The sequence below is a fragment of the Cetorhinus maximus genome, chromosome 9 (genome assembly GCF_964194155.1).
Source record: "Cetorhinus maximus chromosome 9, sCetMax3.hap1.1, whole genome shotgun sequence".
Lineage (NCBI taxonomy): Eukaryota > Metazoa > Chordata > Chondrichthyes > Lamniformes > Cetorhinidae > Cetorhinus > Cetorhinus maximus.
This window is the reverse complement of record NC_135887.1, coordinates 23460709-23488141: the sequence shown is the minus strand read 5'-3', so window position 1 is coordinate 23488141 and position 27433 is coordinate 23460709. Positions and strand designations below refer to the sequence as shown.

The window sequence follows — 27433 nt, the reverse complement described above, 5'->3', positions numbered from 1 at the left end:
CACGTAGAAGCAGATATATCAGTCACAGGAAGAGCTCAGAAACCTAGCAAATGCTGATGAATTCCCATTCTCCATTTCTTTCAGGGGGCGGAAATGATATACTTGAGACGCTCCAATCTACACTCCGTGCTACAGGATGGATTCTTTCACATTCTGTAGTAAGTTCTCTTGCCAGTGAACCTCATTGGAAGTGTGGGTGTCAGTAAGAATGAGAGTCTGAGGTCAGAGTGCGAATTGGTCAATGAGAGGACAGGCTCAACCTTCAGCTCCTTGGAGGGTAGGGTAGAGGGGGGTAGAGGAAGCTGGGATTGAGAGCAGGATAGCAGACATGAGAGGGGCTGTTAACCAGTGAGGATGAGGTCCACAGGACAAGAACAGGGAAAATTAGAGAAAAGAAGAAAGACATTTTGTTACTGCCTCACCGAAGAATGATACATCACAGAGGGGGACCATTTGGCCCGTTATATCTCTGCCAGCTCTTTGAAAGAGCTGGCCAATTAATCCCCCTCCCCCTGTTCCTCCCCCATAGCCCTTTCTCCTTCTGAAGTATTTAACCAATTCCTTTTTTTAAAGTTATTATTGAATCTGCTTCTTCTATCCTTTCAGGCAGCGGGTTCCAGATCACAACAACTCACTGTGTAAGAATGCACATCTCCACTCTGGTAATTTTACCAACTACCCCAGAGTCAGAGCACGCTCAGTCAGTCCAGCAGCTTTCCTTCTGAGAGAGAGCTCTAGACATAGTTGTGCAAGTGTTCTGTGCAGGTTATAAATGTAGATCATGAACATTTGAATTGCTTTTTCTTGCCAGTTTCCTCCAATCCATTCTCGTGATCATCATCAACACCTTGTGCTGGGCAAATGTGGAAGGTTCCCAAATACTGCTCGTTCTAGCTCTTGCCCTGGGATGGTTCAACGTCTTGTATTACACACGAGGCTTCAAACTGACTGGAATTTACTGCGTGATGATGAAAAAAGTACGTTGAGAAATGTTCCCAGTGAGATCGAGTCTTGTTTACGCTGTGGTTGTGGACGCATGGTGCTTTGCCCTGTTTTTGAGCAGTGTTGTATTGCTACAGCCTATATAAAGCCCTGGTTAGCCCACATCAGGAGTACAGTGTACAGTTCTGGGCACTGCTCCATTGGAAGTATGTGTTGACCTTGGAGGAAGTGCAGCGTAGATTCATCAGAATGCTCTCAGAACTCCAAGGGTTAGATTTTGAGGAGATATTACATAAACTGGTTTTATATTCCCTGGAATATAGAAGACCAAGGCATGATTTAAGAGCATAACAATATCAGAAACAAGTGAAGAGCTACTCAGTAGAGCGTACACTTTCGCCACACTGTGTTAACTCAATACTATTACAATCACGCAGTTCTTCCTTGAGGCTTTTCCCTGCTTGGTTGCTTCTGTGTAACTACAAAGCTGAAAAAGTAATTTCTTTGTTAAGAACTTCCATCTCGCTGAGGAGGCTTCAGGCCAATCCACATCCAACAACCTGCTCTGAAAACTCTGCTCATATGTTGACAGCTGTGACAAATTTCACCACAGCAGCTGAGTCAATCCACAACATTGTAAAACAATCACCAATATTCTAAATAAAACAACCCACAATATTCTAAACAAAAACAATTTTACCTATCTCCTAATGTAAACAGATCTTTTAAAAGATTCCAGAATCCAGAACCGGATCCACAACTTCACCAAAGACTAAGCAGTTCCTCCTTGGGCCGTACTCTATCTGTGTACCAAGTTTTGTTGAAATCCATCCATTAGTTTTTGAGATGTACTTCTTCCAGACAAATAGACTAACAGGGACGAAAACATTATCTCTATCCACCTTCAGGTGGTAATAAGAGCAAGAATAGGACGTTCAGCCTCTCGAATCTGCTCTGCCATTCAATAAGTTTGGTAGTACAGAACTTCAATATTGCTGAATAAAGAGACCTTTTTTGTCAAAGCTTTTCGTCTTGTACTTATCAGGACAATTCGCAAGAATACCAAATGTAAAGGGAACAACAATGTACGCTGTATGACAAGAGAGGGCCGATTGGTTGGCAAGTGGACTCTGATTGATAGAGGCTTGCCATGGAGAATGCATGGTGACTGACAATTAACTGTCAAGTGTTGTTTGAAATTTAAACCAGGCAACTAGTCTCTGATTGCTCAGGGCATTGCCCTGAGTAATGAACTAACAAATGGCTGTCACTTATTTTGTTTAGCTGAAACAGTGCAATGTATGTACACGCTCTTTCTGTCTGCATGCATTTTTTCAACAATATTCAATAAGTTCATGGCTGATTCATATCGACTTCAGTGTCCCACCCTATTCCCAAATCTCTTGATTCCCTCAATATTGTTAGTTCTAGATCAATATTTGGCGTGGCTTTTGGGATTTTGACAGGAGTTGATAGGGTGGATAGAGAGAAACATTTCTCACTGGTGGGGGTGAGTCTAGGATCAAGGGGATAGAATCTTAAAATCAGAGCCAGGCCATTCAGGTGAGAGGTTATGAAACACTTCTTCACACAAAGGATGGTAGAAGTGTGGAACTCTGTACTACAGAAAGCAGTAGATTCTGGGGTTCAATTAATCATTTTATGCCTGGGATCGATAGAATTTTTGCTAGTCAAAGATATTAAGACATATGCAGCCAAGGTGGGTGGATGGAGTTAGGACACGGATCAACCATAACATCATTGCATGACAGAGCAGGCTTGAGGGGCTGAATGACCTCCTCCTGTTCCTATGTTCCGATGTGCAGAGTTTCAGGTTGGATTCTTTGGCTCCGATATCCTGTTCCAATGGTGTGGTGGATGTAAAAGATGCCATGGTACTAATTTAGGATGAACAGGGGAGTTCTTCCGGCTGTCCTGGCTGCTACTTCTTACTTAATCAACATCACTAAAAATCAGTTATCTGGCCTTTATCGCAATGCTGTTTGTGGGAGCTTGCTGTGTACAAATTGGCTGCCATGTTTCCTAAATTACAGCAGTGCATACACTTCAAGAAGTACTCAATTGGCTCTAAAAAGGCATTGGGATGTCCTGAGGTGATGAAGGATACTACAGAAATGCAAGTTTCTTCCTTTGTGGAATCTTCCTGTGCACAAATTTGCCAGTGACCTCACTTTGAAGGTATATGAAGCCTCTTAGGTCACCCTGAGCACATGATAAAGCACAATAAAAAGTTGTATTTGGCTGAATAAGATTCTCACTGTATATAACTATAGGTAGCCAGTAATCTAGGAGGTCTTGTGGAGCAGTGGGTAGTGCCCTGTCTCTGGGCCAGAAGCTTTGGGTTTGAGGACCGCTCCAGGGCTTGAAGGTCAAGCAAGCTGCGTTCATAATGCAGCCAAACAGGTTGCATATCAACTTGTAAATTCTTCCAGCGCACGCCAATGACAGGCGGTAAGAGCGGGGGAGATTCCTGGTCAGCCATGTGATGGAAAGAACATTGCAGCCTCCACCGTCACTGTCCATAGCTTCAGACTACTACATGCATTGGAAAAGTGTGTGTTGCCACAGCAATTGGGACTCCCTGAGTGAGCTGTAACACATCACCTCCTGGTTATCTATCCTGAGTTTATGGTTTAACTGAAATGAGCTTGGCCACACAACCAAATTCAATTCATGAACAATCCTTCTAACTGTCTTTCAACAGATTATTCTGCAGGATATCCTGCGATTCCTATTAATTTATGCAGTTTTCATCGTGGGATTCGCAGCAGGTAAGGCTGGTTCTATAAATATTTATGCACTTGGCTGGTCAGTGTTTTTATGGAGAACTCTTGGTTTGTGTGATCTCCTGGCCTGATTCCAATTGCCTGTGGTGTTCAGAGAGGGTTTTACCCCAGAGTAATATTTCCCCAAATTGGCTGGGTTTCCCCGAGGTTTTTTTCTGCCTTTCCCAGCTGCAGGAATGGGGGGCAGGGGATGGAGGGGGAGAGACAGGAGGCAGGGAGAGAGGGAATGTTTAGTTATGAAGCTCTGGAAATCTTGGTGTTGGAGCAGGTTTAATGGACCAGCTGTTTATCTCCCTGCCCATTATTTTTGTATGTTCACATTAGTCTTAAATTTTCTGGTAGAGTTTTGAGGTGAGCTTGTACACTAGTATATATGGTACAGTGCTCTTTCAACCGTGGCTTAGTGGGTAGCAACATCTCATCTCTGAGTCACACGTCATGGGTTCAAGTCCTGCTTGAGAGATTTGGGCACATAATCCTGGCTGACTGTCCCAGTGCAGTACTGAGGGAGCTCTGCAGTGTCAGAGGTGCCTTTTTGATTAGACATTAAACTGAGGTTCTGTCTGCTCTTTGAGGCCATTGTAAAAGATCCTATGACTACTATTTGAAGAAGGGTAGGGCTGCTCTCCCCTGTGTCCCTCAATCAACATCACAAAAACAGATTATCTGGTCATAATTACATTGCTGTTTGTGGGATCTTGCTGAGTGCAAATTGGCTGCTGTGTTTCCTACATTACAAACAATAAATACACTTCAAAAGTGCTTAATTGACTGTAAGGCATTTTTGGTCGTCCTGAGGTTGTGAAAGGCGCTATAAAAATGTAAATCTCCTTCCTTCCCTTCCCTTCCCCTTCACCTTAATGCTTTGCTTTCTCCAATAGCAATTGCCTCACTGATTGAGGAATGTCCACCAGGCAGCGACTGCCCTTACAATGGATTCAGCTCTGCGATCCTGGAGCTCTTCAAACTCACTATTGGACTGGGAGACCTGGGGATCCAGAGGCACTCCAGATTCCCCATCTTTTTCCACATGCTCCTGGTGCTTTACGTGATCCTGACTTTTGTCCTGCTCCTGAACATGCTGATTGCCCTAATGGGAGAGACGGTGACCAAGATTTCCAGCGAGAGCGAGAAGATCTGGAAGCTGCAGGTCGGTGGAGAATCCCGAGAGTTTCATGTCACATAACGTTACTGTGCCTGTGCTGGGAAGGGATGAGTGGGAGAGTTGGTGGGTAGTATAAAGAGGTCTCAGATTGTGGTTCGGTAGGTGCTACTATGACACTCTTTCCAAAAAGGCAGAGAAATATCATTTTTGTGTCTTGAGTTTTGGAATTCACATTGAATCATAGGGTGATACAACACAGAATGAGGCCATTCAGCCTGTGCCGGCTCTCTTTGAAAGAGCTATCCACTTAGCCCCCTTGTCCTGCTCTTTCCCCATGCCTCGACAGATTTTTCCTTTTCAAACATTTATCCAATTTCCTTTGAAAGTTAGTTTTGAATCTGCTTCCACTGCCCTTTCAGGCAGCGCATTCCAGATCAAACAATTCACTGTGTAAAAAAAATGTTCACCTTATCTCCCTTGTGATTCCCTTGACAATCACCTTAAACCTGTGTCCCTCTGGTTACCCTCCTACCACTGGAAACAGTTTCTCCTCATTTGTTCCGTCAAAACTTTTAATATTTTTGGTCACCTGTATCCTGTATCTAGAACCATGTGCAGGAGCCCAACCCCCTGATTTTTTTAATTCATTCGTGGGATGTGGGCTTCACTGGCTGGGCCAGCATTTATTGCCCATCCCTAATTGCCCTTGAGAAAGTGGTGGTGAGCTGCCTTCTTGAACCGCTGCAGTCTATGTGGTGTAGGTACACCCATAGTGCTGTTAGAGAGGGAGTTCCAGGGTTTTGACCCAGTGAAGGAACGGCGATATATTTCCAAGTCAGGATGGTGAGTGGCTTGGAGGGAAACTTCCAGGTGATGGTGTTCCCATCCATCTGCTGCCCTTGTCCTAGATGTTAGTGGTCGTCAGTTTGGAAGGTGCTGCCTAAGGAGCCTTGGTGAGTTTCTGCAGTGCATCTTGTAGATGGTGCACACTGCTGCTACTGTGCACTGGTGGTGGAGGGCGTGACTGTTTTGGGGATGCCAATCAAGCGGCTGCTTTGTCCTGGATGGTGTCAAGTTTCTTGAGTGTTGTTGGAGCTGCACTCATCCAGGCAAGTGGAGAGTATTCCATCACATTCCTGACTTGTGCCTTGTAGATGGTGGACAGGCTTTAGGGTGTGATGGGGTGAATTACTTGCTGCAGGATTCCTAGCCTCTGACCTGCTCTTGTAGCCACAGTATTTATATGGTTAGTCCAGTTCAGTTCCTGGTCAATGGTAACCCCCAGGATGTTGATAGTGGGGAATTCAGCAATGGTAATGCCATTGAATATCATGGGGAGATGGTTGGATTCGCTCTCGTTGGATATGGTCATTGCCTGAAACTTGTATGGCGCGATTGTTACTTGCCACTTGTCAGCCCAAGCCTGGATATTATCCAGGTCTTGCTGCATTTGGACATGGACTGCTTCAGTGTCTGAGGAGTCACAAATGGTGCTGAACTTTGCGCAATCATCAGCGAACATCCCCACTTCTGACCTTATGATGGAAGGAAGGTCACTGATGAATCAGCTGAAGATGGTTGGGCCGAGGACACTATCCTGAGGAACTCCTGCAGTGATGTCCTGGAGCTGAGATTACTGACCTCCAATAACCACAACAATCTTCCTTTCTGCCAGGCATGACTCCAACCAGTGGAGAGTTTTCCCCTGATTCCCATTGACCCCAGTTTTGCTGGGGCTCCTTGATGCCACACTCGATCAAATGCTGCCTTGGTGTCAAGGGCAGTCAGTCTCACCTCATCTTGGGAGTTCAGCTCTTTTGTCCATGTTTGAACCCAGGCTGTAATGAGGTCAGAAGCTGAATGACCCTGGCGAAACCCAAACTGGGCATCAGTGAGCAGGTTGTTGCTAAGTAAGTGTCACTTGATGGCACTGTTGGTGACTCCTTCCATTACTTTACTGATGATTGAGAGTAGACTGATGGGGCGATAATTGGCCGGGTTGGAGTTTTCCTGCTTTTTGTGTACAGGATGTACCTGGCTAACTTTCCACATTGTACAAGAGAGTTAGCCTGCGCTTTGGAGCAATAAATGTGACAAGTGGACGATAGTTTACTATACGAGTAACTCCCAGTGATGGGCATTGGTTGATCCTGCCCCTCCTCCAGATCCCTCCTGGGTGATCATTCGGATCGTCAAACCTCAAGGAATGTCCTGGAGTTTCCTGGAATCTGCTGAGAGAAACCAAGGAGAAATTGAGGGCGCTTAGAAAGAAGAGAATTATGTGTGTTACTTTTTCATTGTCTATGAATTATCCAATCGGATAACAACGTGGTCTGTGTGCTTCCCGATTGGTTTAGAAAGCAATGGCAGGCAACCAATGACGCATGGGCAACAAATGCAGGCCTTAATGGCCAACAACGCCCACAATCCCATGAAATAATCAAAAGAAGAGACTGAACAGGCTGGGGCTCTTCCCTCTCGAAAAGAGAAGATTCAGGTGACCTGATAGATGTCTTTAAATAATGAACAGGTTTAATAGGGTTGCTTCCACTTGTGGGGCCATTAATGTTAGTTGTCACTAATAAATCCCACTGGGAATTCAGGAAAAACATCCTTACCCAGGGAATGTTGGGGACATGGAACTTGCTACCATAAGGAATGGGTGAAGTGAATGATAGTTACATTTAAGGGGAAACTGGATAGACAAACGAGGGAGAAAGAAATAGAAGGATATGTTGATAGGGTGAGATGAAGTAGAGTAGAGGAGACGTGATGGAGCACCAGCATGGACCAGTTGGGCTGAATGGTCTGATTCTGTACTATGGATGCAAAGTAACTTGACCTAATCCTTTCAGAGAGCTGAGACCACTCTGCACTTTGAGAGAAATCTGCCTAAATGGCTACGGGCCAGATGTAAAAACGGCCACAGCTTCACCGAGGTGACTGTCGGAATCACGCCTGAAGGGAAGGAAGACAAACGGTGGTGTCTGAGGTAATCATTGCCACAAGCGTTCACAAAAAAACAAATTTGTAGAAACACTGTTGGTGGCAGAACTTCTTTTTTTAACCAAGCTTTGAGTTCTGGAGTTTGACCAATGCTCTGCAGTACATGGTACTGAATCATTACGGCCAGACAATCCGACATTCAACCCTGGTTCCCAATTCTGGTATCAGTCAACACAGCATCTGGGGAGATAGCATCAGCCGCCAGGGGCTAGAAAGGAATCAGATCAGCCAGAGTCCCTGCACCTCCTCACTGTCCAATCACTCCTTCAAACACAGGAGTCGCTCATACCTGGAATGAATGGGTTTCCATTAGAAGAAGTTGGGGAATGGCGGGGGTGGGGGGGTCAGTGGAAAACAGGATGGGATGAGTGTTGGCGTAATGAAAAAAAAAGCCCTCTGTCACCAGCCAGATCAGGGGTTCCCGAACAGTGGGAACTCGCTGGGACGGGATTTTAGGGTCCCGAGCTCCGAGGCAGCAATGACAGCTGTGCAGCTCGGACTGAGTTTTAACAGCTGTGAGGTCCCTTTAAATATTCAGGTTTTTTCTGTCGGTGGGGGTATGACTTAATCACCAGTTCTCTGAGGCCTGATTGCTGCTGGAACCACAGCTCATAAATAGATGAGTCTTCATTTCAGTTGGGGGCAATCCCTGCAGTTTTAACCCCACCCCACCACCGCAAGCACTCCCCATTGCGACTCAACAGCTCTCTAACCCTGCCACCCAGCCCAGCTTTTATTCTGGGGTCACACAAAGTCAGAGGCATTAAAATGGAGTCAAGTCGGGAAAAAGTTTGGGGAGCATTGAGTCGAATAGCAGGACTGTAGAATTTCCATGATGGGCTGAATGGCCGCCCTCACCTGGTACTCACCTTAACTGGATATCAGGTGAGGGCGTGATGGCCTCTATGATCAACAGGCCCGCTGGTACTCACTGTGACATGGAAGTGTGACTGTTTGGTGAGGTGCTAGAATGTCGGCCAGCGCCCAATGGAAGTGTTGCCCCAGGCAAGACTGAGCACCTCTGGGGAGCCGTGGGCATCAAAACAACCAGTTTGCAACACTGGCGCACCATGTTTAACATCATGTTCCTTAATTCACTCAAACCAGGTTAAATGAGGTCAACTGGAATGAATGGGACACTCGCATCAAGACAACGATTGAATCAATTGAAGAATAGTGACAGAGCTACAACACAAACCTACGTTGCCCAGATGGTGTGTGTGACCGAGGAAAACAAAAAAAAGACTTGCATTTCTGTAGCACCTTTCACAGCATCAGGACATCTCAAAGTGCTTTACAGCCAATAAAGTACTTTTGACGTGTAGTCACTGTTGTAATGTAACAAATTTACCCACAGCACTGACTAGATAAGCAACTTTTTAGTGATGTTAGTTGAGGGATAAATATTGGCCAGGACACCAGGGAGACCTCCCCTACTCTTCTTTGAAACAGTGTCATGGGATCTTCTATGTTCACCTGAGAGAGCAGATGGAGCCTCAGTTGAATGTTTCATTCAAAAGACAGCACCTCCAACAGTGCAGCACTCCCTTAGAACTGATCCTCTGACAGTGCAGCACTCCCTCAGTACTGACCCTCCGACAGTGCAGCACTCCCTCAGTACTGACCCTCCAACAGTGCAGCACTCCCTCAGTACTGACCTTCCAACAGTGCAGCACTCCCTCAGTACTGACCTTCCAACAGTGCAGCACTCCCTCAGTAGTGACCCTGCGACATTGCTGCACTCCCTCAGTAGTGACCCTGCGACAGTGCAGCACTCCCTCAATGTCAGCCTAGATTTGTGCTCAAGTCTCTGGAGTGTCTTATGTTCTTATGAATGAGACATGAACCCGTAACCTTCTGATTGAGAGGTGAAAGTGCTATCCACCAAACCACAGCCGACACATAGTCCCATGTAATATTACAAGACTGATGAGCATCAGCCTGCTGTTCATTCTGAGAGGACAATTTCTGCAATGTTCATTCAACAGGCACAATATCAGGACAATCTACATCACCACTTGGGTGACTTTAGGTAGGGGTGTGTCCCAAGTGTCAGTTTATAGTATTCCACATATTGGGAATAAAATACAACTTTGGGAGCAGCGCTGGACTGGATGGGAGGAGAATCCGTTGCCCATTTCACCCCAGGTGGAGTGTAAATCAGGCAACCAATCAATTCAGCCCATTGCTGAAGTTAAAGTTTACCCCCATTCTGTCAACCAGAACATACCCCTCGATCACACACCTGGACCCACACCCCTGGATCATGCACCTGGCCCACATCCCTGGATCACACACCTGAATCACACACCCAGATCACACACCTGGATCACACACCTGGGTAACATTCCTGGCCCACACCCCTCGATCACACACCTGGGCCACACATGAAGCTCAGGTACCTCTTGGTATGTGTTTCAGATTCCTTTTCCATCCTCCTGTTCACTTTTCTGTATACATTTTTTGAAAAATGTTCAAAGCTGGAACATAGGAACTTGTAGGAAGCCATTCAGCCCATCAAGCCTGCTCTGCCATTCAATTAAATCATAGCTGATCTGTATTTTAACTCCACCTAGCCACCTTGGTTCCATTACCCTTAATCCTCTTATCCATCAACAATTTACTAATCTCAGTTTTGAAATTTTCAGTTGACAACCAGCCTCCACAATGGGTTGGGGGCGAGAGTTCCAGAATTCCATTCTTCTGTGTGTGAAGAAGTGCTTCCTGACGTTCTGGACTACCGGACCAGAGGAAATAGTTTCCCCTCTATCTGCCCCACCAAATCCTTTAATCATCTTAAACACCTTGATTAGATCACCCATTAATCTTCTACATTGAAGGGAATGTAAATTTAATGTCTAGGTTTTCTGTTAGTTCCATTACAGCTTATCACTGTATTGTGAATATATCCTTTTAAAGGATAGCGTGAGATGAACAAGAGTGTGAGGAGGCTCATGTGAACCATACACTTGGGTCAGTTGGACTGTTTCTACGCTGTAACTTCTAGGTTTGGAACAATCCGACGGAAATATAGCACAGAGTTGATGTTGGTGCCGCTACGATACAAATCGTCTGGTTAAAGTAAGAAATATGATATTGAAGAATTAATGAACCACCCAGGCTGGATCCCCGAAAAACCTTTTGGTGAATCTGTTGACAGCTGGTATTGGGACTGTGTGTAAATCAGATGATAGCTTTTCAGCAACTCTGTTGCATACGTTGCCCCATTTCTCCTCCGATTGATTGAAAGGTGAAACAGGAATCCGCTGATAACGCTATCTCCCGCTACTGCCAGGCTACTTCACCTCTTGGATTTTTCCACCTGATGGACTTTTTTAATTTAAGGGAGTTTAATTGTGAATTAGAATATTTATTTGCTCTGCTGTCAAACCTCACTGTAAACTGAAGTTTGAATATTGTAAGATATTTTGCAAAGGAATTCGCTCCTATGTCTAAACTCTGTTGAAATTTGTTGTTAAACTGTAAGATCTGTTAAACCAGAAGTTTCAATCTTTACATCTCAGTGACTTTTTAATAAATATAATTATTTTAAAATTTCTAACAAAAGAACAACAAATAGGCGTTTGGTAGTACAGAACTTGAGTATTGCTGAATAAAGAGACTGACGAAGCTTTTTGTCTTGCACTCATCAGGACAATTCGCAAGAATACCAATATAAGGGAATACAACAATTTATACTGTATGCGAAAAGTGCTGATTGGTTGGCAAGTGGACTCTCATTGGTAGAGGTGTTGCCATGGAGAATGCACCAGTTTATGGTGACAGACAGTTAACTGTCAAGCATTGTTCGACAACAAGAACAACACTTGGATGTATAGAAGAAGCAATTCATAAGGAAATGAAGTGATCATCTTCTCCTCCCAGCCCCCCTCCCCTCCTCTCCTCTTGACATCTCTTCCACCTCCTTCCTCCCCACTTGCTCTCTTTCCTTCCTCTCAACCTCGCCCTGCTCCCCTCCACTTCCTCTTACACATGAACATGCAAACATACGAATTAGGAGCAGTAGGCCATTTGGCCCCTCGAGCTTGCTCCGCCATTCAATAAGATCATGGCTGATCTGACTGTGACCTCAGCTCCACTTTCCAAACTACTCCTAATAACCTTTGAAAACCTCTTGATTTATCCTCTTGATTTACCCCACCACCATACTCCCCTCTTTCCTTCCTCTCCTCTCCACTCCTCCTCTCCACTCCTCCTTTTTGGTCTCTTGCCCCCCTCCCACCATGTCATTTGGACTCTACTTAATAAACAGAAACAAAATAACTTTGAGGGCAGACCTTGATTTTGGGCAGTTTCATCAATTGGGTGAAAGTGACTCCACCCAATTCCTGCTTCCACTGAGGGGCCGTGAAGGAGAGTTGAATTTAGTGTCAGGCCTTGGCTGAATGTGGTGCCCATCTGGCAGGAAAGGTGCCTGTTTCTGGGTCCCACTCCATTCCCCACGCCCGCCCCCAGAAGATGGTTTGGCTGATGTCCCTTGGACCAGCGACCGACAGCTCTCTCCGGGGAGGCCCTGAGCCTCAGTGGGTGGGAGGGACACGGGGAATGTGCCTCTGCCCCCCACACCCCCACCCCTCCCTGTGGCTATTTACACAACAGTGTGCCCTGGGGCTGGGGGGGTGGTGGGGGGATCAGGCAAACTAAACCTCTCTTGCAGCAGAGGTGGGGGTCGGTGTGATAGAGACAGGGGAAAGCGAGGTGGGGGAGGCAGAGGGCTGAGGACTGCCATGGAAGGTCTAATTTCCACACATTACAGGAGTCCTAGCAGAGGGAGGTCTGACCCATGACATCGGAAACCCTTTGTTAAAGTCAGGTTCACCAAAAACAAGCCACAGGATGTCCCTTCACCAACAAGGAATAAAATCAGGTTAACCGTGAATCATATTACTGAAAGGAAATGGAGGCACTGGGAAAGATCCAAAAAGTTTTTTTTAATTATCATTCATTCAGGGGATGTGGGCATCACTGGCTAGGCCAGCATTTTTTTGCCCATCCCTAATTGCCCTTGAGAAGGTGGTGGTGAGCTGCCTTCTTGAACTGCTGCAGTCCATGTGGTGTAGGTACACCCACAGTGCTGTTAGGGAGGGAGTTACAGGATTTTGACCCAGCGACAGCGAAGGAACGGTGATATATTTCCAAGTCAGGGTGGTGAGTGACTTGGAGGGAGACTTCCAGGTGGTGGTGTTCCCATGTGCCTGCTGCCCTTGTCCTTCTAGGTGGTAGTGGTCCGGGGTTTGGAAGGTGCTGGCTAATTTACAAGAATGATCCCAGAACTGAGAGCTTATCAACATCAGGAACGGCTGAACAGCCTGGAACTCTTTTTTCTAGAAAAGAGAAGGCTTTGGGGTGGCCTGATGAGGTCCTTAAAATTATGGATAGGGTTAACGTGGAGAAGATGTTTCCACTTGTGGCCGAGACCAAAACTAGGCGCAGGCCATAAATATAAGTCACGAATAAATCCAATCAGGAATTCAGGAAAAACTTTAACCCAGAGAATGATAAGCATGTGGAGCTCGCCACAAGGGACGGTTGAAGTGAATAGCATAGATGTATAATGCATAAGGGAGAAAGGAATAGAAGTTAATGTTGATAAGGTGAGATGCAGTAGAGGGGGAGGAGATTAGTGTGGGGCACAAACACCAGCATGGACCAGTTGGGCTGAATGACCTGGGCCTGTTTCTGTGCTGCAATTCTTTATAATGCTACCACTATCATTGGCTGGGGCTGGCCATTATATTTCAGGGGCTCAGTTTTGTCACAATGTCGGGGAAATATTTAAACCTATTTCAAGCTGTAGAGAAATGACTAATGGATCTTTTTTTTTTGAAAAATATACTTTATTCATAAAATATCTGGAAGAACATTCCAAAACATTTCAAAATCACAATCACAAAAATACAATCAGATTCAACTTTTACACATGGATCACGAGGTGCATCAATACAATCAATGAATATTACAATCATTTCAATATGGTTAATGCAGACAATCAGACAATGGTATTGGAGTTATCAACATACATCATGTTGCACTCTGAGGTGCTTCAATACAATTATAATACAATTAGTATTCACTGCAGACATTCATTTTGAGCTGTGCAGCCCGAGGGGCTCTCAACAGTTCCCAGCCCCTCAGTGCACTGTGGCAGAAAGGTCTTAGACAGCGACCTTTCCCCATTGCGCCTTTGCAGCGGCTGCCCCAAGCTTTAGTGCGTCCCTCAGCACGTAGTCCTGGACCTTGGAATGTGCCAGTCTGCAGCACTCGGACAGGGACAACTCTTTGCGCTGGAAGACCAACAAGTTTCGGGCAGACCAAACAGTCATTTGACAAAACCTCCATTGACTGGCAATGGGTCAAGAAACTAAATGGTGTAGAGGAGCAGAGAGATCTGGGAGATACAGATACATAAATCACTAAAGTAGCAATGCAACTTAGTGAAGCCACAAAGATTGAAAACATGGAGATGAGATTGATTTCCAGAGGAACACAGAATGCAATAACTGGGAGGTAATGTTACATTTCTATTGAACCTTGGTGAGACCACATTCAGAATGCCGTGCGGAAATTCTGGTCTCCATATAAGGATATAGGAGCACCGAAGAATGTTCAGAAAAAATTTACAAGGAAGCTTCAGAAATGATTGAACAGGCTGGGGCTCGTTGTTCTGTAAAAGGGAAGACAAAGGCTGGATTTTACAGGGCGCCATATTCCCCAACCCTCCCCCACCCCACAACTAAGAAGTTGTTCGGGAGCCGGCCAATGAGAAACCCGGCTGCTCCACAACCATAGACAGCTGTCGGCCAATTGGACTGGCCAGCAGCTCTAGAGTACCAGCAGCTTAGGGGAAGTGATGGTATAGTGGTATTATTGCTCAACTAGTAATCCAGAGATTACTAGGGGACCTGGGTTTGAATCTTGCCATGCCAAATGGTGGAATTTGAATTCAATAAAAATTTGGAATTAAAAGGCAATGAAACCATTGTTGATTGTTGTAAAAACCCATCTGGTTCACTAATGCCTTTTAGGGAAGGAAATCTGTCGCGCTACATGTGACTCCATGCCCACAGCAATATGGTTGACTCTAAAATGCCCTCTGAAATGGCCTAGCAAGGTACTCAGTTGTAACAAACCGCTACAAAGTCACAAAAAAAGGGAAGAAACCAGACAGGCCACCTGGCATTGACCTAGACATTGGAAACGATAACAGCAAACTCAATCCTGCAAAGTCTTCCTTGCTAATGTCTGGGAGAGCTGCCTCACAGCAACAGCCTGACATAGTCATCCTCATGGAATCATACCTTACAGATAATGTCCCAGACACCACCATCACCATCCCTGGGTATATCCTGTCCCACCGGCAGGACAGACCCAGCAGAGGTGGCGGCACAGTGATATACAGTCGGGAGGGAGTTGCCTTGGGAGTCCTCAACATCGACTCTGGACCGCATGAAGTCTCATGGCATCAGGTCAAACATGGGCTAGGAAACCTCCTGTGGGTTACCAGGTACCACCCTCCCTCAGCTGATGAATCAGTGCTCCTCCATGTTGAATCTGGAGGAAGCACTGAGGGTAGCAAGGGTGCAGAATGTGCTCTGGGTGGGGGATTTCAATGCCCTTCACCAAGAGTGGCTCGGTAGCATCAAGCTGGCCTAGTCCTAAAGGACACAGCTGCTAGACTGGCTCTGCGGCAGGTGGTGAGGGAACCAACAGGAGGGAAAAACATACTTATCCTCACCAACCTGCCTGCCACAGATGTATCTGTCCATGACAGTATCCAGTAGGAGTGACCCCACGACACAGTCATTGTGGAGACAGTCCTGTCTTCACATTGAGGATACCCTCCATCGAGTTGTGTGGCACTACCACCGTGCTAAATGGGATAGATTTCAAAAAGATCTAGCAACTCAAGACTGGGCATCCATGAGGCACTGTGGGCCATCAGCAGCAGCAGAATTGTACTCAACCACAATCTGTAGCCTCAGAGCCCGGCATGTCCTCCACTCTACCATGACCACCAAGCCAGGGATCAACCCTGGTTCAATGAAGAGTGCAGTAGGGCATGCCAGGAGCAGCACCACACATGCCTAAAAATGAGGTGTCAACCTGATGAAGCTATAACACAGGACTACTTGTGTGCCAAGCAGCATAAGCAGCAAGTGATAGACAGGAGTAAGCAATCCCACAACCTACGGATCAGATCTAAGCTCTGCAGTCCTGCCACAGCCAATCGTGAATGGTGATGGACAATTAAACAACTCACTGGAGGAGGAGTCTCCACAAATATCCCCATCCTCGATGACGGAGGAGCCCAGCACATCAGTGCAAAAGATAAAGCTGAAGCATTTGCTGCAATCTTCAGTCAGAATTGCCGAGTGGATTATCCATCTCAGCCTCCTCTGGAGGTCCCCAGCCTCACAGATGCCAGTCTTCAGTCAATTCGATTCACTGCACGTGATATCAAGAAATGGCTGAAGGCACTGGATACTGCAAAGGCTATGGGCCCTGACAATATTCCAGCAAAAGTACTGAAGACTTGTGCTGCACAACTTGCCACACCCCTAGCCAAGCTGTTCCAGTACAGCTACAACACTGGCATCTACCCAACTATGTAGAAAATTGCCCAGGTATGTCCTGCACACAAAAAGCAGGGCAAATCCAACCCGGCTAATTACTGCCCAATCAGTCTACTCTCGATCATCAGTAAAGTAATAGAAGGGCTCATCAACAGTGCTATCAAGCCATACTTGCTCAGCAATAACCTGCTCACTGATGCCCAGTTTGGATTCTGCCAGGGACACTCAACTCCTGACCTCATTACAGCCTTGGTTCAAACATGGACAAAAGAGCTGAACTCCCGAGGTGAGGGGAGAGTGGCTGCCCTTGACATCAAGTCAGCAATTGACCGATTGTGGCATCAAAGAGCCCTAGCAAAACTGGGGTCAATGGGAATCAGGGGGGAAACTCCCCACTGGCTGGAGTCATTCCTAGCACAAAGGAAGATGATTCTGGTTGTTGGAGGTCAGTCATCTCAGCTCCAGGACATCGCTGCAGGAGTTCCTCAGGGTAGTGTCCTTGGCCCAACCATCTTCAGCTGCTTCATCAATGACCCTCCTTCCATCATAAGGTCAGAAGTGGGGATGTTCGCTGATGATTGCACAATGTTCAGCACCATTTGCGACTCCTCAGATACTGAAGCAGTCCATGTCCAAATGCAGCAAGATCTGGACAATATCTAGGCTTGGGCTGACAAGTGGCAAGTGACATTCGCGCCACACAAGTGCCAGGCAATGACCATCTCCAACAAAAGGGAATCCAACCATTGCCCCTTGACGTTCAATGGCATTACCATCACTGAATCCCCCAATATCAACATCCTGGGGGTTACTATTGACCAGAAACTGAACTGGACTAGCCATATAAATACTGTGGCTACAAAAGCAGGTCAGAGGCTAGGAATCCTGTGACCAGTAACTCACTTCCCGACTCCCCAAAGCCTGTCCACCAGCTACAAGGCACAAGTCAGGAGTTTGATGAAATACTTTCCACTTGCCTGGATGAATGCAGCACCCACAACATTCAAGAAGCTTGACACTGTCCAGGACAAAGCAGTCCACTTGATTGGCACCCCATCCACAAACATTCACTCCCTCCACCACCGACGCACAGTAGCAGCAGTGTATACCATCTACAAGATGCACCGCAGGAATTCACCAAGGGTCCTTCGACAGCACCTTCCAAACCCACAACCACTACCATCTAGAAGGACAAGGGCAGCAGATAGATGGGAACACCACCACCTGGAAGTTCCCCTCCAAGTCACTCACCATTCTGACTTGGAAATATATCACCGTTCCTTCACTGTCGCTGGGTCAAAATCCTGGAACTCCCTCCCTAACAGCACTGTGGGTGTACCTACACCACAGGGACTGCAGTGGTTCAAGAAGGCAGCTCACCACCACCTTCTCAAGGGCAACTAGGGATGGGCAATAAATGCTAGCCTAGCCAGCAAAGCCCTCATCCAATTAATGAATAAAGAATACATATATACTTCATTCATAAAATTTATAAAACTACATTACAAAATTTTCAACTCGAAAATTACAGAAAGTGCAATAAAATTCAATTTGTCAGCATAAAGAATGTTGCCCTCTGAGGTGCCTCACTACAATTTCAATGCTCTTGCTAGTTACAATGTACATTCCATGTCAAGCACACATCCCAGGGGGTTCTACAATGTCCCCAGCCCCTCGGTGTGCTATGGCTGAAAGATCTGAGACAGTGACCTTTCCTCATTGCGCCTTTGCGATGGCTGCTCCAAGCTTCCGTGTGATACCCCAGCACGTGGTCCTGGACCTGGAATGTGCTAGTCTGCAAAACTCAGCCGTGGACAACTCTTTGCACTGGAAGGCCAGCAGATCAAAGTTAATGATCCTCCAGCTGCAGTTGATGTTTGTCTCGGTGTGTGTCCCTGGGAGCAGCCTGTAGGGCACAGAGTCCTGTGTCACGGAACTGCTCAAGATGAACCTTGACAAAAACCACTGCATCTCTCTCCAGACCTTCTTTGCAAAGGCACATTCCACAAGGAGGTGAACAATGGTCTCTTCCCCACCACAGCTAACTCGAGGACAACGTGCTGAGGGGGGTGAGGCTCCTGGCATGTAGGAAGGGTCTGACGGGGAGGGCCTTTCGCACCACCAGCCAAGCTACGTCTTGGTGCTTGCTTGAAAGTTCTGGCATTGAGGCATTCTGCCAAATGACTTTGACAGTCTGCTTGGGGAACCATCTGATAGGATCCACCATCTCCTTTTCCCTCAGGGCCTCTAGGGTAGTGCCGACCACTGCCTGAGGGACTTGTGGTCAAAGCTTTCTCTGCATAAATTTTTCCATGAGGGACAGATGGTACGGCACCGTCCAACTACTCGGAGCGTTCCGAGACCCATCCTTCGCAACACGAGGACAGGTAAAACCTCAGCACATAGTGACACTTGGTGTTTGCGTACTGAGGGTCTACGCACAGCTTGATGTAGCCACACACAAAGGTGGCCATCAGGATGAGGGCAATATTGGGTACATTTTCTTCCTCATTTACCTAGAGTTTTGTACATCGTGGCCCTGTGAACATGGTCCATTTTCGATATCCTGTAAATTCCTGCCCTAAGTGGAGGCCTGAGTGAGGTCTTAAAATTCATGAAGAGGTTCCAGAGGTTAAATGTGGAAAAACTGTTTCTACTTTTGTGAGAGTCCAGAAGAAGGTAAGTTGATAATGTGGAACCCGCTGCCCAACTGCACTGGTTGGAGCAGAGAGCAATGAAGGAAGGGGGAGGGAGAAGGGAATAGAAACTGTGGGAATAGGAAATTAGATTGGAAAGAATATAAATACCAACACAGGCCTCTTGGTTAGTGTGGGCAGGTCTGTACTGTAGATTTAATGTAATTCTACACTAAGAGAAACATTTGCCATTGCATGTTGCTCTTGAAAAACTGGAAATGCAACATCTGTCAACAAGCAACATCAGTCAGTTTGAAAGAACCATCGGCCATTGGGTGGAAAGGACTGGAGGCAAACCCCAGGCAAGTTTACCATTCACTTTCTGTTGTCGGCAGCTCACGTGAGAGAATATTCAGGACTCTGTTTCTGCTCTGTACTCACTGACAGGTAAATAATTTATGACTTGTCTTTGCAATTTGGATTGGCTTCAGGGGTAATGCCTGAGATCACTCTGACATACGAAAGGCAGAGTGAATGATACAGATTGTGAAATCATTTGGTCATATCTCTCAGATACATCTTAAAGTGCTTCAGAGTGAATGCACTGCCGATGGTGCTTTTATTCTTTATATGGATGTGGGCTTCGCTGGCTGGGCCAGCATTTGTTGCCCATCCCTATTTGCCCTTGAGAAGGTGGTGGTGAGCTGCCTTCTTGAACCGCTGCAGCCCATGTGGTGTAGGTACACCCACAGTGCTGTTAGGGAGGGAATTCCAGGATTTTGGCCCAGCCACAGTGAATAAACGGCGATATATTTCCAAGTCAGAATGGTGAGTGACTTGGAGGGGAACTTCCAGGTGGTCGCGTTCCCATCTATCTGCTGCCTTTGTTGTTCCAGGTGGTAGAGCTCGCGGGTTTGGAAGGTGATGTCGAAGAAGCCTTGGCACAGTGCATCTTGTAGGCTGCTGCCACTGTACCTCGGTGGTGGAGGGAGTGAATATTTGTGGAAGGGGTGCCAATCAAGCGGGCTGCTTTTTCCTGAATGGTGTCCAGCTTCTTGAGTGTTGTGGGAGCTGCACTCATCCAGGCAAGTGGAGAGTATTCCATCACTCTCCTGACTTGTGCTAGTGGATGGTGGACAGGCTTTGGGGAGTCAGGAGGTGAGTTACTCGGCACAGAATTCCCAGACTCTGACCTGCTCTTGTAGCCACAGTATTTATACAGCTAGTCCAGTTCAGATTCTGGTCAGTGGTAACCCACAGGATGTTGATAGTGGGGGATTCAGCGATGGTAATGCCATTGAACATCAAGGGGAAATGGTTAGATTCACTCTTGTTGGAGATGGTCTTGTACGGTGCAAATGTTACTTGCCACTAATCAGCCCAAACCTGAATATTATCATATGAACATGGGCTGCTTCAGTCTCTGAGGAGTCATGGATGGTGCTGAACATGGAGCAATCATCAGCGAACATCCTGGTCCTTTCAATTATGCTAAACTCGGGGAATTTAGTGAGTGAGGGTGAGGGAATATTAAGGCTTTTAAGCGTTGGTCTCGTTCTAAAATTAAGTTAAGTTTTGTGTGTAGCAGTTACTTTAACTTTAACCTTAACTTGTAGTTTCTTTCTCTGTTCGTCGGTGGTAAACCAGTTGGCTGCTGGAGGCAGTTGCAGTTTGTTAATCAGGTGATGCCGTAGAGCTGTTAATTACTGTCGACAGGGGATGGCTCAACCCTTTGGAATTTTTACCAGTATAAATACAGGAGTCCAATTCAACACAGGATTAAACATGGAGGCTTCGAAAGCAATGCGAGGAGAGGGGTGTCCTGGGAGAGGGAGTGACTCCAGGGAGGGGGAGGGAGTGACCAGGAACAGGTAGTGACCCAGGGAGAAGGAGTGACCCAGGTAGGGAAGGAGTGACTTGGGGGGGAAGGAGTGACCTGGAGAGAGGGAGTAACAAGGCGAGAGGGAGTAACAAGGCAAGAGGGAGTGACCAGGCAAGAGGGAGTGACCAGGCGAGAGGGAGTGACCCAGGAAAGGGAATGACCCGAGAGGTAGTGACCAGGTCTAGTGGTCTGATTCCTGAATTTAGAGTTGCGTCTCAAACATATCACTTAAAATTATTGGTTATAACAGTTATTTCAAGTTTCCCTCTGGGATTTTAAAATAACTCAGCTTTAACAACTGCATCGGTCATAACAGAGTGATGCAGGGAGAGGGAGTGACCTGGAGAGAGAGTGTGACCAGGGGAGTGGGAGTGGCCCTGGAGAGAGGGTGACCTGGGAGAGGGGGAGTGACCAGTTGAGAGGGAGTGAACCGGGAGTGGGAGTGACTAGGCGAGAGGGAGTGACCCAGGAAAGGGAGTGACCTGAAGAGACAGAGTGACATGGGGAATGGGAGTGAGCGGGAGAGGGAGTGACCCAGGGAGTGGGAGTGACCTGGGGAGAGGAAGTGGCCAGAGGAATGGGAGTGACCAGGGGAGTGGGAGTGACCAGGGGAGTGGGAGTGGCCCAGGAGAGGGGGTATCCATTGAGAGGGGGTGACCCGGGAGAAGGGGTGACCTGGGAGAAGGAGAGCGACCAGGTGAGAGGGAGTGACCCGGGAGAGAGAGTGACCAGGTGAGAGGGAGTGACCCGGGAGAGAGAGTGACCAGGTGAGAGGGAGTGACCCAGGGAGAGGGAGTGACCAGGGGAGTGGGAGTGACCGAGGAGAGGGAGTTCTGAAGAAGGGTCATATGGACTGGAAACGTTAACCCTGTTCTCTCTCCACAGATGCTGCTGGACCTGCTGAGTTTCTCCAGCATTTCCTGTTTTTGTTTCAGATTTCCAGCATCCGCAGTATTTTGCTTTTAATTTGTGTTGTCTTTGGGCTAGACCTGTTAGACTCTTACCATGTGCCTTTAATCTCAGGGGCACACAAGCCATCTTCCTGTGCTGGAACAGTTTATAAAGTATTCTCATTGATGCTATAATTATTCTGGTCCAGTTGAATTCCTCCATTCAGTCACGGCTCAGTGGGTAGCCTACTCTCCCCTCTTCGTCTCCGGAGAGTTTATCCCACAATCCAGGTAGTGTTGCCAACTGTGATTAAATGTGTTCCTGGAGGTTTCATTACATGACTTGCCTGCAAACTCCAGACATTAGTTACCAACACATCCATCCTTGTGGCGTACTGCCTTCCTACGCCAATTGGAAAGCAAAAAGACTCATTACCCAATTGAAATGATGCTTGACCATCAGCCAAACAGCCTATTTTACCAATTATAAAAATATTGAAAATGGGTAAACGGGTCAAGAGAAATGTTCAAAGAAAATGACAAAAAAAACTATCTTTTTTAATGTTCTGATGATTTTTAGAAACATAGAAATTAGGAGCAGGAGTAGGCCATTCGGCCCTTTGAGCCTGCTCCACCATTCAATACGATCATGGTCGATCCTCTCTCTCAATGCTACACTCCCGCTCTCTCCCCATGCCCCTTGACGCCTTTAGAGAGTAGAAATATAGCCCTTTCCTTCTCAAATACATTCAGTCACTTGGTCTCCACAGCCCCCTGTGGTAGAGAGTTCCACAGGTTTCTCCAGGGTTGTATACAGCAGCACCCTGGAGATTGATCTTCAATTCCTGGAGACTCCAGTCCAATCCTGGAGGGGTGGCAATCCTAAATCCAGGCAAACATTGCAGTACTGAGGGAGTGCTGCACTGCCAGGGGTGCCATCTTTGGCTGAGACATTAAACAGAGATCCTGTCTGCTCTCAGGTTATTACATTGCTGTTTGTGGGAGCTTGCTGTGTGCAAATTGGCTGCTGCATTTCCTACATTACGACAGTGACTATGCTTCAAAAGTACTTTGGCTGTAAAGTACCTTGGGATGTCCTGAGGCAGTGAAACACATAAGTTCTTTCTTCTCTTACTCAAGTTGCCTGGGCTTGTTACAGGAAGGCCAGATGGAGTTTGTGGAAATCGCTTGTGTAAAAATGCATTTCCTTCCTACTTTACAAGACAGGATGACCAAATCAGCCATTTCAGAACTCCAGATATTTTTTTCTGTTTTCTTGTTTAAAAAACCTTCGAAATTCCCCTGGATTTTAATCCAAGCTTGTCCAGAACTCAAACTGTTTAACGAGAACGCTAGTGCTGGCGGAATTGCAAAAGCCTGCGGATGCCGAAAATCTGAAATAAAAACAGAAAATGCTGGCAACACTCAGCGGGTCAGCCAGCCTCTGTGGAGGGTCGAAGGATAGGGAGAAAGAGTTAGCTCCACTTTGCTTTCTCCACACATCCTGCCTGAGTTATTTCCTTAAAACAGTTGTGCAAGCGTAGATAAGCACCAGTCAATTAACCAGGTTCCCCCAAACAGCCTCTATTAATCAGACGGCTGCTTTAAGAGGGATGGAGTCTAGAATAATCTGATCAGTAATTGATAACGCCATCACTCTAATTCTGGTGGTCAATGGAGACCCACCATCCCCCACCCCCTCCCCCACCCCCACCCTCACAACAAGAACTCCCTTCTTCTGAGAAAGAAAGATTTGCACTTCTATAAAAACACCAACCTGCATTTATATAGCGCCTTTAATGTAATAAAATGTCCCAAGGAGCTTCACAGGAGTTTTATCAAGCAAAGTTTGGCACTGAGCCATATAAGGCGATATTAGGGAGGGGTGATCAAAAGCTTGGTCAAAGAGATTGGGTTTAAAGAACATCTTAAAGCAGAGAGAGAGAGAGACAGACAGACAGAGATTTAGGGAGGGCCCAGGCAGCTGAAGGCACGGCCACCAATGCTGGAGCGATAAAATTGGGGATGGTGAGCACAGATATCTCAGCAACTTTTGGCTTGGAAGAGATCAGATAGGGTGGTGGGGGGGGTGGTGAGGCCATGGAGGGATTTGAAAGCAAGGTTAAGATTTTTAAAACAGAACTAATGCATTTGGACATGGACTGCTTCAGTAGCTAAGGAGTCGTGAATGGTGCTGAACATTGTGCAATCATCAGCGAACATCCCCACTTCTGACCTTATGAGTGAAAGGTCAGTTAGGGTGCGGCTTGATACAAAATCACGACAGTATTGAGAATTATAGGTTTGTGCACTCGGGTCTCATTGGATAAAATGCACTGGATGTTTCCATTCATACATGAATGTTCCTTTAAGAGTTTTGTGGTTTCGACACAGTTACTGCATTTCCACTTTCTGTTTCCCCATTTTATGGTTTAACCGGGAGTTTAGGCAGCACCTTGTTCAGCCTCAAGAGTGTGGCCCAGGTCGAGAAGGTACTATTATAGCGTTTTAACAATTCACTAACTTTAATTATTCGATAGAATAGGTTTCACTCAACTAAAAAACTGTATCTCTGGAACTGTTCCCTTTATTCATTCTCAGGGTCTGGATGTCACTGGGAGGGCTAGAATTTATTCACCATCACTGGCTGCCAGCAGAAGGTGGTGAGTCAACTTCTTCAAGCACTGTGGTGGTTGTGATACAACTGACTGTCTCACCCGGCCATTTCAGAGGGCAGTTCAGAGTTAACCACGTTGGTGTGCGGAATGAAGTAACACATAGGAACTAACTAATGAGGAGGGCAGGTCTCACTGTTCAAAATCAGAGAGGAGGGAGTCGGGAGCTTCGCTGTTTAAAATCAGAGAGGAGGGAGCCAGGAGCTTCGCTGTTTAAAATCAGAGAGGAGGGAGTCGGGAGCTTCGCTGTTTAAAATCAGAGAGGAGGGAGCCGGGAGCTTCGCTGTTTAAAATCAGAGAAGAGGGAGTTCGGGAGCTTCGCTGTTTAAAATCAGAGAGGAGGGAGCCAGGAGCTTCGCTGTTTAAAATCAGAGAGGAGGGAGTCGGGAGCTTCGCTGTTTAAAATCAGAGAGGAGGGAGTCGGGAGCTTCGCTGTTTAAAATCAGAGAGGAGGGAGTCGGGAGCTTCCCTGTTTAAAATCAGAGAGGAGGGAGCCGGGAGCTTCGCTGTTTAAAATCAGAGGAGGAGGGAGTCGGGAGCTTCACTGTTTAAAATCAGAGAGGCGGGAGTTGGGAGCTTCGCTGTTCAAAATCAGAGAGGAGGGAGTCGGGAGCTTCGCTGTTTAAAATCAGAGAGGAGGGAGCCGGGAGCTTCGCTGTTTAAAATCAGAGAGGAGGGAGTCGGGAGCTTCGCTGTTTAAAATCAGAGAGGCGGGAGTTGGGAGCTTCGCTGTTCAAAATCAGAGAGGAGGGGGTCGGGAGCGTCGCTGTTTAAAATCAGAGAGGAGGGTGCCGGGTAGCAGGGAGAGTGGTGGGACTCGGGTAGTCATGGTTTTGGACAGTTAGAGGGAGTCGGGGGAGAGTCGGGGTAATTGGCAGTCAGGGGGCATTCGGCAGTCTGTGGGAGTTGGTTAGATTTGGATGCAGTCGGAGGGGGGAGCCGGAGGAGGGAGTCGGGGTGAGTTGGAGGGGGGAGCCGGAGTGGGGAGTCGGGGGGAGCAGTTTGGAGGTGGGGGCAGTCGGGGGAGTAAGTTTAAAGCAAAATACTGCGGATGCTGGAAATCTGAAACAAAGACAAAAATAGCTGGAAAAACTCAGCAGGTCTGACAGCACCTGCAGAGAGGAACACGGTTAACGTTTCGAGTCCATATTGCTCTTCTTCAGTGGGCAGTCGGGGAAGTAAGGTGATTGGCAGGTAAGTGCTTTGTGTAAGGGACAGTGTATTAAAAGCCTGGTTAGGGCACTGGAGTTAAGGTAGATCTGTAAATAAAAAGAACTAAAATTTTAAAATATAATAAATAAAAATAAAATAATCAAAATAAGTACCTAAACACATACCTATGTAATTAAGAAACATATAACTTAAGTGATACTAGCGTTTATTAAGCACAGTAAATTGTAATATACACAGGAATTCTAAGTTAATTATGAAAGTAATTAAATTAACTAAATAACAAAATTAACAATGGCAGGACGAGTGTTATGTTGCAGCTATGGAACGTGGGTGCTTTTGGACGCCAAGGTGATCCAGGACAAACAAGTCTGCAGAAAGTGTCAGCAGCTAGAGGAATTCCAAAACGGAATTATTGATCTGGAAGCTGAACTGCAGGCACTGTGCAACATAGGGAGGAGGAGAAATACCTGGACACTTTGTTCCAGAAGATGGTCACACCTCTTAGAAAAGGGTCGCCTGTTTTGGTCAGCGGTGAGGGACAGGAGGATGTGGCCGTGAGTGAGGCAGTTAAAGGGACCGAACAGACAGGAATGGAGGCGACTCAGACTTTGCAATTGTCAAACAGGTTGGAGGTGTTCACAACCTGGATGAAAGCAAGGTGGATGAGCAGACTGGCCATGGCACCATTGGACAGGAAACCATTCAAGCGGGAAGAGCAAAACACAAATGTTAGTGGCAGTAGGGGACATTATAGTGAGGGGGATTGACACTGTTCTCTGCATCAAAGAGCAACAGTCCAGAAGGCTGTGTTGCCTGCCCAGTGCCAGGGTTCAGGACATCTTTCAGGGCTGGAAAGGAACTACAGTGGGAGGAGGAGGATCCAGTGGTTGTGATCCTGTACGTACCAATGACATACAGTGAAAGAGGTTCTGTACAGTCAGTATGAGGAGCTAGGCACCAAATTAGGTACAAATCAACAGACAAGGCTAGAGTTACAAAAATCATAAAAGGACAAAACTTAAGGCTCTGCATCTGAATGCATGTAGCATTTAGAACAAAACAGATGACCTGATAGTGCAAATAGAGATAAATAAGTACGATCTAATAGCCATTACAGAGACATGGCCGTGGGATGACATAGATTGGAACCTGAATATTGAAGGATATGTGACTTTTAGGAAGGATAGGAAGTTAGGAAAAGGTGGAGGGGTTGCTCTATTAATTAAAGACAACATTAGCACAATAGAGAGGGATGACATAAGTTCAGGAGACCAGGATGTAGAAGCGGTTTGGGGAGAGGTGAAGAATGGTTAAAGCAAGAAGTCACTTGTGGGAATGGTGTTCAGGCCCCCTAACAGTAATCACACAGTAGGATAGGAAAGAAGAAATAGTGGGAGATTGTCAGAAAGTACAGTGATTATCATATGGGGGTTTTTAATCTGCATATAGACTGGAACAACTACATGGGCAAAGGTAGCTTAGATGAGGAATTCACAGAATGTTTTTGGGATAGTTTCTTAGAATAGCATGTACTGGAGCCAACCAAAGAGCAGGCTTTGCTAGGCCTGGTATTGAGCAATGAGATAGGTTTAATTGATAACCTCATAGTGAAGGCACCCCTAGGTAGCAGTGATCATAATGTTATTGGATTTTACATTCAGTTTAAGGGAGAGAAGAGTGGGTCTAAGACTTGTGTTTTAAACTTAAATAAGGCCAATTATGA

At 46.5% G+C, this 27433-nt stretch overlaps 1 protein-coding gene across 1 annotated transcript in view; it reads left to right on the top strand.

Moving 5' to 3' along the window:
• The window catches only part of LOC144684449 (transient receptor potential cation channel subfamily V member 3-like), a 41502-nt gene extending 32319 nt beyond the window's left edge, over nt 1–9183 (top strand). The window contains exons 15-20 of the mRNA XM_078548240.1: nt 85–158; nt 812–977; nt 3668–3734; nt 4631–4899; nt 7710–7846; nt 8968–9183. Coding sequence (XP_078404366.1) covers nt 85–158; nt 812–977; nt 3668–3734; nt 4631–4899; nt 7710–7846; nt 8968–9037 — 783 coding nt within the window. The 3' untranslated portion in view covers nt 9038–9183. The remainder of the gene's footprint in view (nt 1–84; nt 159–811; nt 978–3667; nt 3735–4630; nt 4900–7709; nt 7847–8967) is intronic.
• Nucleotides 9184–27433: the final 18250 nt, after the last annotated feature.